The sequence below is a fragment of the Schistocerca serialis genome, chromosome 5 (genome assembly GCF_023864345.2).
Source record: "Schistocerca serialis cubense isolate TAMUIC-IGC-003099 chromosome 5, iqSchSeri2.2, whole genome shotgun sequence".
Lineage (NCBI taxonomy): Eukaryota > Metazoa > Arthropoda > Insecta > Orthoptera > Acrididae > Schistocerca > Schistocerca serialis.
In genome coordinates this window covers 33,041,052-33,056,246 of record NC_064642.1, presented here as the reverse complement: position 1 = coordinate 33,056,246, position 15,195 = coordinate 33,041,052, and the positions used below count along the sequence as shown (strand labels likewise).

Genomic DNA, 15,195 nt, shown 5'->3' with positions numbered 1-15,195 from the left:
CATACTGATAATTTATGACGTCTGTTTCGGTTACAATAAAATTAAAATCAGGCCGAAACGATTATCTGTTGCTTAAAGCACTACATCTTGTACGACATGAGATGATAGATAAACTCCAATGGAGGACTCTGCAGGAGAGACGCTCAGTAGCTCGGTACGGGCTTTTGTTGAAGTTTCGAGAACATACCCTCACCAAGGAGTCAAGCAGTATATTGCTCCCTCCTACGTATATCTCGCGAACAGACCATGAGGATAAAATCAGAGAGATTAGAGCCCACACAGAGGCATACGGACAGTCTTTCTTTCCACGAACAATACGACACTGGAATAGAAGGGAGAACCGATAGAGGTACTCAAAGTACCCTCCGCCACACACCGTCAGGTGGCTTGCGGAGTATGGATGCAGATGTAGATGTAGATGAGGACTGTTAAACAGAAGAGACTAAATGCTGTAAACAATCCGTTATAGCATTTATGTCGAGAATTGGTCTTAAATGTTGTTGTACGTGTAGTCATCAGTAAGACATCATAATAACAGATTCCTGTAGAAAATGCAGTTCTCGTCAGTACGTACACGTCCAGTTGCGAGTTAACAGGTTTAAAAAGGCATTTTGTCTGCTGGGTTGGTCTCGCTCGCTCGCTCAGGCGTACCTTCGTGACGTAAGTGCCGCCGCCTGTCTTTCTCGTGGGCCTCGATAACCGTACATCTTGCAGAGGCGTTTATAAGAATTGTCGAATTCTTACACTCACTCCTCTATGCGTGTGTTCCTTAACAGTTTTCGTTGCTGATAATAAAAATTAATTTCAACTGTACTGTGATATAGACAGTCACAATATAAGACGCAAAATTTATTTTCGTATAGGCTTCGCCTGCTTGTTCAGGGTTCAGAATTGACGATTTTCCATTTAACACATACCAAGGCAGTGGGAACCCCTACCAGCTGATAAGAAAATTATGAATGTACCTCATCAGCCACTCTCTACAGATTGTCTAAATATGAAGACTGAAGGATTGAGAAGTTCTGTTAGCTAATTAGCAAGTAGCCAAGTTTATTAACAACGCTGCATGACAAGTAGTAATGCACTCTTGTTGCACTCAGTATTGACAGATGTAAAAACATTTTCTTTTAAAACTGCTATTGTGAAATAGCAGATATTAAGCTACTGGCACCAGATAAAGAGCATCTGCACAGTAAAATTGAGCAACCTGCATAAAACTGAGCAACCTGCAATCTTCGTAATACTTCATTCGATTAAATTTAGATGGCATGAGCCTGAATGGCAGTAAGCAGTATAAAGATGTTAGCGACATTCAAAATCGAACGCGCTGGTGACTATAAAATGAATACCGCTGATTGCCTACCACGGAAGAAGGTGTGCTGAGGCACAAAGTCACCGCTAGAGTGACGTGGGCGCAAACCCACGTGCCAACAGTGTGAACACGTGCACACGTCGCTCGGACACTGCACTAAGTCATGTTGAAAACACAGGAATGGAGGCTTCAGAAGAACAGGAAAGGGATGTAGTGAGTTTCTCGAAGCGGAAGGAGTTATTTATCACCACCACTTTGGTAACTATAGTGCGTCGTTTACTGTTACAAACTAGCCAATTTTCAGAATTTTAGTACTTTTCTTGTTTGTTATATAACTAAATTGTTAATCAAAAAAGAAAAAAAAAACAAAATACCAGAGGATACATTAAGTACAATTTGGGAAAGGAAGGAAAATAGATACTAATATTGCTATATTCTTAAGAAGAAAATAATGCACGAAATTAAAGATTTAGATAGCGAAAAGAGGTCCTTTTACCTAGCTATTTCAAGTGGGAGGACCTCAGTAAACAATTCGAGCCAGTCTCACCTAAATTAGCATATTCTATTTACTGTACCTACTACCATACGTATGAACGTTGTGATATTAACTCTACGTGATTTGTGTAGAACGTGTAACAGTACTTTTTATTACTGCACTTGTTTGCTCCATCTAATCGCGCAGTAAGCGGGAGAGGAACCTCGGGAGGTGGCTCGGCTCCCAGAGGTGTCCTTCTTATCTGTGTTGTGCGCTTGTCTTTCTGTATTTACGTCTTACTGTACTGCATGTGTGTCTATATGGAAGGACTGTGAGGCGCGAAAACTCGTCAAATAACAGCACAAGTGTACGAGAAGCACTGCATGTCTGTTACAAGGATCAAGGCGTGCCACAAGTAGAGGTGTACAAATTCCCATTGCAGCCTGCTTGCCCCTAGCACCTCTGCAACCATTCATGCAGGTCAGCCTGCCGGGACGTAAACACAAGAGTACACATGTACTGAGGCATAGTGGGTAATGCGACCGACTTGGGCTCCCGCAAGCCTGGGCTACCTGGGTTCCCGCAGGCCTGCCAAGCTTCACGGGACCCGCTCAGCTTGCTACGCCTGACAACAGGTTGCGCTGTCAAGCTACCGTGACTAGAGTAGCCAGGTAGTTAGCCCACAGTTCATTTATCGCAACGGTGGGGGCAGCACAATGAATAGGTCGGACTTTAGTGAGATTGAAAAAAAATTGACAACTGGCGAATACATGCTGGTAACGAAACAGAGCACAAGTGCCGAATAGGAAACGTTTTCGTGTGTTTATGAGGCCGCTTCAAATAAATCGGTAGGTGTGTCTCAATGCAAACTATGTAAAAAGCTCTTAAGTACTTATTCAGGAACCTCGAGTATGTTACGACATGTGTGCGAATTTGACAAGCAGTTCCCTTACTCCGTAAATATCTTGAAAGAGGACAAAGATTTAGTGGCCGAAAAGGGCGTTGAAATGTGTGCTACGGACCTGAGACCATTTAGCAGTACAGAGGGAGAAGGATTTCATGGTAACCCGCAAACGATGTCAAAATCTTTTGTAAGGTACTCTATTCCATGCACTGTCCGAAATATTATGTAGACAGTAATGTTCCTCTTGATGGTCAAGTATGCAAAATTTCTTCAAGATCGGAATAAAACTGTAGGTTAGTGTAGAAGTGTGTTAGTAAAGTACCCTCCGCCATGCACCATTAAGAATTTTAAGCAGACAGCGCCCTTCATCCTGCTTTGAGTATCAAGTATGCCAAATTTCATCAAAATCGGAATAAAAACGTACAATTTGTCGAATTCCGTTCGGTAAAGTAACCTCTGCCATGCACCCTACGAAATTTTAAGTAGACTGTGACCTTCCTCTTGGTTTCAAGGTATAGTGTGCAAAATTTCATCAAGATTATATGCAATACAAACACACGGACACAATGAAAACACACTTTTATGTTTTTCTCAAATTTTCCAATTTTTCGGTCGATTTTCGAAAAATTTTATTTCATAAAAACCTTGTCCTGAGAATTACGACAACAGCAAAAAAAAAAAAAAAAAGATTGACGAATTGGCCCAGCCGTTCTCGAGTTTTGCGCTTATCAACGCATTTGGCAATTCATTTTTATTTGTATAGATAATAAGCCCGAAATATACGCGTAAAGGAAGAACGTACAAATAAAACCCAATATTTTTTGATCTGAAATTAATATATAAATGTTAGCGTTTGTCTTTTGGTGCTCAGGTAAACTAAAAACTTTTAATTAACGTTCATAGTATGACAATGAAGCGCGCAGACTAAACGGCTGCGTAGCGCAGCTGAGCAGTAATATGGGCAGGCAAGCAAGTTTCCCGCAGCCTGCCCGGGTTGGGTTGTGCTTGGCTTGGCTGGGAGTGAAGCAGCCTGCCCGTTCTGTTGACAACGCGCGGCGGCCTGCCTGCCTGGCCACGGGGCAGGCATGGGCGGGTTAAAAGCGGAACATGTACACCTCTGGCCACAAGCGGTTCGAGGAAGGACCTGGAGAACCACACCGCATTACCGATATCACTGTCCAGCGGATGGATGCCCTCATTGCTAGAGACCTGCCACATACGTGAGTTTCCGTTCACCGCACCCCGACCGTGTTAGGAAACGCACTACGTCTCTTTGTGCTTCTTTTGAAACCTCCAGTTCTGTTTTCAGCACGACTGAGTGCAGTGGGCGTTCACGTGCTCCCTGTGTCGTCTGATGGGTGTGCACGCGTGCCACTCTAGGGGCGACTTTGTGCCCCAGCGCTCTTGTATGGAGCACACCTTCTCCCGTAGATAACAGCATCACGATCCCTTCAGCGGTGTTCATTTTGCAGTCTGAGGCTGGTTGCTTCTTGATTGATCCTAGGAGTTTGTTGTTAATACTATACAAATATAACCTTTCTATAACGTCACTTGAAATCCGTCTTGATTGCAAATTTATTTATTCATATGACCGGTTTCGGTTCATTCAGAACCATCTTCAGATCTGTAAAAATAATGATACTAATTTACTATTTCACGGAAGCAAATCTTCTTCATCCTATCTAATCAACATCAAATATACCAGAACGTATCGGATATTTCAGTTACAGGAGTAACCCGTCCAAATCCAGCAACTTTCACATGCTACGTCACATAAAATTGGTTGGCAGAGTGCACGTCATTTATATTAATTATAACACTATTACCGACAGGTGGCGTTTGGTACATTTGTTACATTCCATTTGCACATACTGTATTCAGTAGATCTTTTTTTATATTAAAAATACTTAATTAAAATATGTAGATGTCAAGGTTAAAATCTGTACTTGTCAAAATTAAAAAACAGTAAAATTATCATTTTTATACGGTCTAAAAAGCATAGGGCGATTTATATATCTATGGTGCTGGTGTGAACTTGTTTTCTTCTACGGTCTGCTTCCGTGGTTCCCGCCATTTCGGTGTCGTGCAGCGGTCCGCTCAGTCGTCTGCTGTCCATCGCCGCGGGCAAGAGGGCCGCACAGGAGGGCCCCGTCAACGACGCCAGGCGCTGCACGCGTCTTCCGGCTTCTCCACCGCGCACCATCTCTCATCCCTCGGCCTGGATCTCCACACGCAACAGTTGTCATCTTAGTAGGTCGTCATAAATGCTAAAATAGGCGTTATGATTGAATTCGCTTTGCTCGTTGAGGATTAAATCCGGATCTTTATTTTTGTGGGTGTATATTTCGATCTCTTCCGAAATGTTAAGAAACCGTCCCTTATGAGCTCTATGCAGGATGTCTAAATTGTGTTCAATGTTCGTGACTGAGTGCTTTGTCGCAGCCATATGCGCCCCAAAAGCTGTTTTGTTTCGAGGGTAGGTGTGCTGCCTGAATCTGGTTTCAAAGTTCCTCCCAGTCTGCCCTATATATTGTTTACAGCAGTCATTACATTTGATCTTATATACACCTGAATCCTGAAATTTATTCTATGCCAGAGCTTCAATTTTAACGTGTTATTTGTTCAGCACCCTATTTTAACGTTGGATTTACGAAAGCATCTTTCAATTTTGTCTGTAATTCTTCCATTGTAAGTGAGAGCTACATATTTTTTCTTGTTGTTCCTCTTAACTGCTACTTGACTTCCTTCTATTTGTTCCATTTGCCTCTTCTTTATCTTCCTATAAATATTCATCACCTGCTCACACGTATATCCGTTCGCTATAGCCACTTGTTTTAAAATACTTAACTCCTTTTCTACTTCCTGTTGGCTTAGTGGCAACCTTAGTAGCCTGTATACCATCGAAGTAAAATATGCCACGTCAGGCTTCGGGATATATTATGAAGTTCTTACGTATTAGGACAAAGATAATGAAACAAAACTTGAAAATAAAATTTAACAAAACATGCTTAGACGCAGGGATTACTCCTAATTACGCAAAAGTAAAAATCCGGAATATGTCAAACATAGCACAAATAGTAAAACGTAAAAGTGAAGTATTATGGGTTAAAACTCAAATTCGAGAAGCATATAAAATGAAAGACAAGTTAAATACAGAAGCTTTTAATTTTCACTTGATTTTAGGTGACATTTTATCTCCATTACAGTTCACATACGTAAGCAGAGAGATTGAAAATTGAATTGACAGGGAGCGAGAATTAACTCTAAACAGACATCAGAAGAAGCTTTTTAACCTAGGTGTAGATTTTAATATTGATAACAAAACGGCGTATAAAAAGTTGCATACTTTTTGTGAGAGGGTCGTGAACTTAACTGAGATAGAATTAACAAAGGATGAGCAGAACTTTTTAAATGAAGGGCTGCAATATAACCTAAATCCCGCAATTAACTCAAATACAATAAAAAAGACTGTCGCAGAAGTGAAAATTGCATGTGATATCGCAAATATGAATAGATACAAACAGACAAACGCGGCAGTTAAAGTAAAGAAGTCGATTATAGATGAAATGCACTCTGCTCACAAGAACAGAAACGAACTACTAACTCTTAAGGGCTTGAATAAGAAGTTAGAATCACGTAAGGCTATCGTCACAAAAGCAGATAAGGGCGGCACTATGGTTTTAATACATGATACATAGAGAAAACTGAAAAGTTCTTTATGGAAAACGGAATAGTAGAAGTCAAGAAAGATCCAACCAAGAAATTTCAAACAGAAATAAAGAAACAAATAGGTAACAGTGTGTTTCTATTCACAGGGGAGGAAAAGTTTAAACTGAAAGTAATGAATCCGCGAATCCCCGAATTACGGTCACAAATAAAGTTCCATAAAGTTGAAAAATCGATTCGCCCAATCGTTAATAACACCAGCAGCCCAAGTTATAAATTAAATAAAGAGCTAAATAACAGATTGAAAGCGGCATATACATATCGTCGGACTTTCAACGTTAGCAACAGCTACGAATTTGCTGAGCAAATTAAAGACGTACTTATACCTCAGAATGCGTCACTAGCTTAATTGGATATCACCAATCTGTACACAAACATTCCCGTAAAAGAAACGATTGAGATCATTAAGAACAATCTCACCACTCATGGTAAATTGGCACTGGGGGAAGTGATTGAACTAGTGGAAATGTTGGAACAAGTCTTGTCGTTCAATTACTTTACTCTCAATGGTAAAATTTATCAACAGAAAGACGGGTTGGCAATGGGGAACAGTTTAGCTGGGACGCTGGCTGACATTTTTGTAAATCACTTAGAAAACAAATTCTTTGATGAAAATCCTAATATCGCTGAGAAAATTGTATATTACAGGAGATAAGTTGACGACTCCACTTTATTATACAAAGGAGATAAAAATGATATCGAAAACTTAGCACAAAAATGAGCTCTCAACACCCGAAAATTAGATTCACCATGGAATTTGAAGAAAACAACCGTATAGATTACTTAGATTTAACTCTAATAAAGAAAGATGGGAAGCATGAATTTAGCATATTCAGAAAACCTACGTGTACAAATCTAGTTATCAATGAGCGCTCTTGTCACCCACCGCGATACAAATGGGCATATTTTACTTCGATGGTATACAGGCTACTAAGATTGCCACTAAGCCAACAGGAAGTAGAAAAGGAGTTAAGTATTTTAAAACAAGTGGCTGTAGCGAACGGATATACGTGTAAGCAGGTGATGAATATTTATAGGAAGATAAAGAAGAGGCAAATGGAACAAATAGAAGGAAGTCAAGTAGCAGTTAAGAGGAACAACAAGAAAAAATATGTAGCTCTCACTTACAATGGAAGAATTACAGACAAAATTGAAAGATGCTTTCGTAAATCCAACGTTAAAATAGGGTGCTGAACAAATAACACGTTAAAATTGAAGCTCTGGCATAGAATAAATTTCAGGATTCAGGTGTATATAAGATCAAATGTAATGACTGCTGTAAACAATATATAGGGCAGACTGGGAGGAACTTTGAAACCAGATTCAGGCAGCACACCTACCCTCGAAACAAAACAGCTTTTGGGGCGCATATGGCTGCGACAAAGCACTCAGTCACGAACATTGAACACAATTTAGACATCCTGCATAGAGCTCATAAGGGACGGTTTCTTAACATTTCGGAAGAGATCGAAATATACACCCACAAAAATAAAGATCCGGATTTAATCCTCAACGAGCAAAGCGAATTCAATCATAACGCCTATTTTAGCATTTATGACGACCTACTAAGATGACAACTGTTGCGTGTGGAGATCCAGGCCGAGGGATGAGAGATGGTGCGCGGTGGAGAAGCCGGAAGACGCGTGCAGCGCCTGGCGTCGTTGACGGGGCCCTCCTGTGCGGCCCTCTTGCCCGCGGCGATGGACAGCAGACGACTGAGCGGACCGCTGCACGACACCGAAATGGCGGGAACCACGGAAGCAGACCGTAGAAGAAAACAAGTTCACACCAGCACCATAGATATATAAATCGCCCTATGCTTTTTAGACCGTATAAAAATGATAATTTTACTGTTTTTTAATTTTGACAAGTACAGATTTTAACCTTGACATCTACATATTTTAATCAAGTATTTTTAATATAAAAAAAGATCTACTGAATACAGTATGTGCAAATGGAATGTAACAAATGTACCAGACGCCACCTGTCGGTAATAGTGTTATAATTAATATAAATGACGTGCAGCTCAGTCCGGAACTGCACGACTGCTACGGTCGCAGGTTCGAATCCTGCCTCGGGCATGGATGTATGTGATGTCCTTAGGTTAGTTAAGTTTAAGTAGTTCTAAGTTCTAGGGGACTGATGACCACAGCAGTTAAGTCCCATAGTGCTCAGAGCCATTTGAACCATTTTGAAATGACGTGCACTCTGCCAACCAATTTTATGTGACGTAGCATGTGAAAGTTGCTGGATTTGGACGGGTTACTCCTGTAACTGAAATATCCGGTACGTTCTGGTACATTTGATGTTGATTAGATAGGATGAAAAAGATTTGCTTCCGTGAAATAGTAAATTAGTATCATTATTTTTACAGATCAGAAGATGGTTCTGAATGAACCGAAACCGGTCATATGAATAAAAATATTTGCAATCAAGAAGGATTTCAAGTAAGATTATAAGATCACTGATTGCTGTTATACCATAAGACATTATGTCAGTTTTTGCAAACCTTTCTATAACGTCTTAATAGTTTTACTCATTCGACATCCCTGAAGGTTCCCCTTCTTTGTGGGGTCCATGGAACACGACGAATGAATGAATGAATGAACTATTGCTAAATCCCATAGTAGCCCTGTCCCGTCTTCCACTAAAGGTGTTCTACAGAATTGTTTCCCTTACTTACTCTTTTAGGTATTTCTTCATTTCACACCTTAACTGACCATTTAATTTCTAATATAGTTCTGTTGCATTACAGTTCAAATTAATTGCAAATATTTCTACACTGCATTTAACCTTGTTTGACACACTGTGGTGTAGTGCACCTCAAGTTCACTTTTTATTAATTTTGACTAAGTAAACGTGAGAAAATCGGTTCTTTGGCGCCATGTGTTATGGGTTCGATAGTACCACTACCCCCAAAGCTAGTGGCGTCACAGTGGAAGCGTCAATCGGTCTGCGGCAGCCGTCCACCGTCGACTGGGGCTGCATTCATCCCAGTGTGTCAAGTAAGGTCGGTCTATGAAATTTAAATGCATTTTACTTCAAGAACTTGTGTATTTTTGCATCAGAGTGAAGAGTGAAGTGAATCTAGTATGTTTTATCAAGTCTAACTTTTTTGTGCTATAGAAAATATTTTATTCTAATAATTAAATGGCGTATAACATGCGAACTGGACATATATGTTAATTTCATTGAAATTCTTACATTTCGTTATTATGAACATATTTCTTCAATTTTCTAACCAAAATCTTATGAATATTACGTCTGAACAATAAAAACTTTGGTTATACTGATAATAACAGAATTTCCATTTTCCTACGATATTCCTCCATTTTAATTTCCAGAAAATGTATATTCTGTATATAGTTCAGTAATATATTTTTTCTTGTAGTACTACATGTTGAGGAAATGCAGTTAAATTCTTGGTCAGTTGTATGAAAATATGAAAAAGTTATGATTTAAAAAAAGTAATGTTTTTTATTTTTCCGATACTTCGATTTTTTTAATCTTATTGTGTGGTTGTATGACCCATATAATTTCAAAAAGCAAGTTTTTGAGAAGTTATAAAAATTTTTGAAGTAAAAAATATATAATAGATTATTTGATATAACGGCTTTTGTCGCTGGGGTGCGATCGACACCATTCTGTCAACTACGTCACTCCACAGAAGTGCGTGTTAAGATGGTGCACATCCCACTGCTACGTACTGCTGAGCTCCAGACGTACATCTTTAGCAACTCCATCCTCATTTTCGTAGCAATGTTTGATCCCAGCGGATCTCTTGTGTTAAAGAAAGCTTTCTTTGGTTGTGTGATATTCAGGGTGGAGGAGAGGAAACGCATGGTTTTCACTATTGAATGACTGGGACACGGTTTGATGAAAATAATAAAAACAAGCATTAAGTGATAGACTTTTTTATGCAGTTTTGAAATATACATACTTTAATTAGGTTCGGAAAATAATGTCTCGGTGATGACGTCCTTCTTGCTGGATACAAATTTGGATCCTCTCCCGAAAATTACGCATGACTCTTTCCAACGTTTTATTCGGGATGGCTTCAATTCCTGACGAATGGAATTCTTCAGGTCATCGATTGTGCGAGGCTTGTTCATGTAGACTTTTGATTTTAAATATCCCCACAAAAGAAGTCGCATATCGACAAATCGGGTGAGCGAGGGGGCCACTTCCATGGATGCCCTCGCCGTGTGAGCTGTGGCACCGTCCTGCTGAAACCATATTTCTCTCACGTTCACTTGACGCCTATCAAGTCCTGGACGAAGAAAGTTGTTTACCATTTTAACGTACCGCGCTGATGCCACAGTAAGTGCAGTTCCTTCCTCTTCAAAAAAATAGGGTACGACAGTTCCCATCTTTGAAATGCAGCACCACACTGTTACTTTTAAACTGTGGAGAGGCCTTCGGTGTAATTCATGTGGGTTCTCCGGCGCCCAATACCGACAATTTTGAACATTGACGTAACCGTCTACATGAAAATGTGCTTCATCACTCATGAAGACTGTCGCATCTGCATCTTCCGCAAAAATTTCGTCCATTACGTGACAAAACTCTCTGCGCTGCACAAAATCCCCTTCACTAAGTTGCTGGACGATCATTATCTTGTGCGGGTGAAACTTAAGATCATCACGTAAGATGCAGTGAAGCGAACGACGTGACATACCCAGCGCTACAGCCTGTCGTCTGGACGATCGTTTCGGACTGGCAAGAACTGCCGTTCTCACTCGGTCTACATTTTCCGGAGTACGAAGTGATCGGGGAAGACCAGGTGGTTTCTTTTTCATCACAGATCCAGTACTTCTAAACGCTGCAACCCATCGGAGTACAGTATTTCCATCAACACTGCACGACATCCAACTCTAAAGTTCTGACAGAAAAAAACGTTGCACTGTGACGACGGAATCACTGTTTCTAAAGTACTGCTCGACAACGAACACACGATGCTCTACGCTCCAACGCTCCATAGCGACCGAAACTGCATTGTGTGGGCAGTCTGCCGACGTTCATTCAAGGTCAATACCTCCTCTCGTCGCCGTGTACTAGTGGTTCAAAGAAACATGAGTTTCCTCAGCTCCTCCCTGCATTTGTCGTACCTTCCTTGCTACCGTAGGCGCCCCGGTGGTCCCGGTCGCCTACGGTGGACTGGAGGCCGAGCGGTGACCTCTCCAGTTGTCAGGATGCTAGGAAATGACTGTGGACGCTTCAAGAAATGCCAAAGAAACATTATTGATTCATAACACGTTTATTCCTGCTGAGTACAATGTGGCCCGCGTAACACAGGCTGGCTGAGCTCGGTGATATCAATGACCTTCCCCGAGTCCTCGCTGACTCGGAGCGAGGACACCAGCTCCGGGCCACACCAGTCTTGCTAGCGCAGCGTCGCGTGCTGTGACGTGGCGGAGGAATGCCCTTTCTTCGTACTTCGGCCGCGCGTGGCTAGCGGCGCCCGACTGGCCGGCTGGCTCGGCGGTGGACAGCAGGAGGCTCCGGGTTGGAGTCCCGGCGCTGTCGGCACCAGAAGCGTTCTCGTAGTGCAGAGTGTACTCTATCCCACCCCGTCTTCTTCCCTGCTCCTCCCGGTGGTTCGTCCTCGGTGGACGGGCGGAACGGGCTGCAGTCCCCCAGCGTCGTCGGCTCAGCCGGTTGTGACGGCGGATGCACAGGGCCTAGGCCCCGCACGACCTCGACGACGGCCCACTGATGTGGTCAGCATTGGTGGCGAACCAGTCTGCCGAGATGTCTCCTAATCCTGGGTTGATGATTGACAGCGGCAGCAGAGAGGACCAGAGCTGGTACTGTCCCCTCACGTCTGCTGCTGGATGGGCCGCCCTTACTGCAACATCTCCTTAATAAAGATTAACATATCGATTACCTAGCTGAGCGCTACACAGTGTCCAGTACACATCTAACTGGGAGTGCCGTGTTGCTATCAAAGCTGGCGTATTTAAAGGGAGCATGAGCAACATCCTGACGTCATGCTCGTTTGTAATGACCGCATTCGTTGCACTTATACTGCTGATTCATCTGTCGTACTCGCCCCTTAGGTGTTCTTGCAACAGAGTTACGTGTTGTTGCGGCAGACTTAAGCGAAATTGTGAAATGCAGTACAGCTGACGCTATACCTCTGTCTTGCACTCTACGAAAGTCTCCGTCTAACACAATCCTGCGTGCTAAGCAATTCTCTATCGCCTGTTGTGTGTAACCAGGCCATTGGCCCTGCGTGACGACACATTCCATACACGTGCAATCCTCTTACCTCTTGGCTAAGCTACTGCCTCTGGCTCTCAGCATAGGCAACGAAACTTTGACAATATTCCACGTTTCCAACTCTTTACTATTTCACGACACTACACTACGGCCATCGGCAGTACCGAGCATGGTGGGACCCTCGCATTCGGTACGACAGCGGTTAGAACCTCAGTCCTGGCATTTGTACTGAGTCTTTTGCTCGTTTCCATAAATTGCTGAAAAATTTGAGGATGGTTGTTTGAAAAGGGTACTGACGCGGCCTTATGCGATAAGTTTACTATTTTCACCCTAAATAACTTACAGTCTAGTGCACTTCATTTCTTGCACCACACTAGTTATAGCTAGCTGCGTAGAGACACACGAGAAGTTGCCTTCTCTGTACCATTTTGAGCCTGACATCCCGCAGAAGCGATTATATGTCAATATCTACCTATGAGAAACTTGTTCACAGCTAAATACATTCCATGGATATAACGTAATGGTAGCAGATAATGTCATGCTTATTATTTACAGGAGGATCTGTTACACTGTTTCCCTGTTTGTGACAGACCCGAAGAACTACCGGAAGCCGCGGTTCCTGGAGAGCCTGAAGGCGGTGCTGACAGAGGAGGGCCTGGTGTCGTTCGAGTGCAAGGTGGTGGGCTTCCCCACGCCGCAGCTGCGCTGGTTCAAGGACGGCCAGGAGCTGCGGCCGGGCGACGTCTACCAGCTCACCGGCACCAACTCGCTAGGTCTGTAGCCGACGTGTGCTGGCGATGTGGAAGCAGCAGTTTGCAGAGTCGACTCCAACAGTCGATAGAAGTGCGGATCACAGGCTTAATCCTTTTACGTCTTTAGTTCAGCTGGAGGTTAAGCAATTATAATCTGGATGCAAACAATTAGTGACAACGTATCACCACATATCACTAGCCTCATGAATCTGTAGGTACAAGTTACGTTTCTAACGCAGCCCATTTATGCAATCGGAGTTGGTATCTTATTAATTCACGAGTAGTATTAACAACTACAACTGACCCTTAACACAGAAAAATGTAATGTATTGCGAATACATAGAAAGAAGGATCCTTTATTGTATGATTGTATGATAGCGGAACAAACACTGGTAGCAGTTACTTCTGTAAAATATCTGGCAGTATGCGTGCGGAAAGATTTGAGGTGGGATGATCATATAAAATTAATTGTTGGTAAGGCGTGTACCAGGTTGAGATTCATTAGGAGAGTCCTTAGAAAATGTAGTCCATCAACAAAGAGGTGGCTTACAAAACACTCGTTCGACCTATATTTGAGTATTGCTCATCAGTGTGGGATCCGTAACAGGTCGGGTTGACGGAGGAGATAGAGAAGATCCAAAGAAGAGCGGCGCGTTTCGTCACAGGGTTATTTGGTAAGCGTGATAGCGTTACGGAGATGTTTAGCAAACTCAAGTGGCAGACTCTGCAAGAGAGGCGCTCTGCATCGCGGTGTAGCTTGCTGTCCAGGTTTCGAGAGGGTGCGTTTCTGGATGAGGTATCGAATATATTGCTTCCCCCCTACTTATACCTCCCGAGGAGATCACGAATGTAAAATTAGAGAGATTAGAGCGTGCACGGAGGCTTTCCGGCAGTCGTTCTTCCCGCGAACCATACGCGACTGGAACAGGAAAGGGAGGTAACGACAGTGGCACGTAAAGTGCCCTCCGCCACACACCATTGGGTGTAGATGCAGATGTACACTCACCCCGAAATGCTCGTAGTCCAAATAAAAAAACACTGATTTAGAGTAGTATTGAAAATGGTGAGTCAAAGGAGTAGAGAAAAATTTGATTGATTAATACTTCCTGAGGAGCATCTTCTTAGATTTATTGGAGGGTTCAGGGAAAATGAAATGCAGCTGTAAAGCAAATCACATAGAAGACGCTAGTGTGAGCAAATCTAGGGTAATGTTCCAGTGCTTGTAGACCTCATCAAGTAGGCATCACAGCAGACAGTGAACGAATTCAGAGAGGCGTTGATATAAGTCGGTACAGCCCACACGAAAATTTAACAGAAATGCTCAGGGAACTTACATTGGAACCCTTGGAACAAAGACGATATTATTCTTGCGAAACACTGCTGGGTAAATTTACGGACTATGTAGGGATCATGAGAATGCGATAAGAAAGCCTGGTGCATGTACAGAGGCATACACACAATTATCTTTGTGTCCATCGGTATGTGAATGGGATAGGAAAGAAAATCAGTTATATTGGTACGAAATGCTCTCCGCTATGCGCTGTACAGTCGCTTGTGGAGTATATATGAAGGGCTTATTTCAATAGTGGTAGAAGTCCACTTTTGTTCATTCTGAAATACAGAGTCCTAAAGTTAAATGAGCGCTGAAAAATCTGTAGTTCAAATACCAGAAATATTCAAGCATATGGCTTCTTGCTACAGATAAACCTTTCTTTCTGTTTGTTTGGACCATTTCTGTCAGAAGCATTATAGACAGAAAAGTGGAGGTTATGGACTTGTACCACTATTGAAATAAGCGCTTCAT

At 42.3% G+C, this 15,195-nt stretch overlaps 1 protein-coding gene across 1 annotated transcript in view; it reads left to right on the top strand.

Moving 5' to 3' along the window:
* The window catches only part of LOC126481726 (muscle M-line assembly protein unc-89-like), a 1,115,867-nt gene that overhangs the window by 161,668 nt on the left and 939,004 nt on the right, over nucleotides 1–15,195 (top strand). Inside the window, exon 7 of the mRNA XM_050105679.1 lies at nucleotides 13,230–13,412. Within this exon, the coding sequence (XP_049961636.1) occupies nucleotides 13,230–13,412 (183 nt within the window). The remainder of the gene's footprint in view (nucleotides 1–13,229; nucleotides 13,413–15,195) is intronic.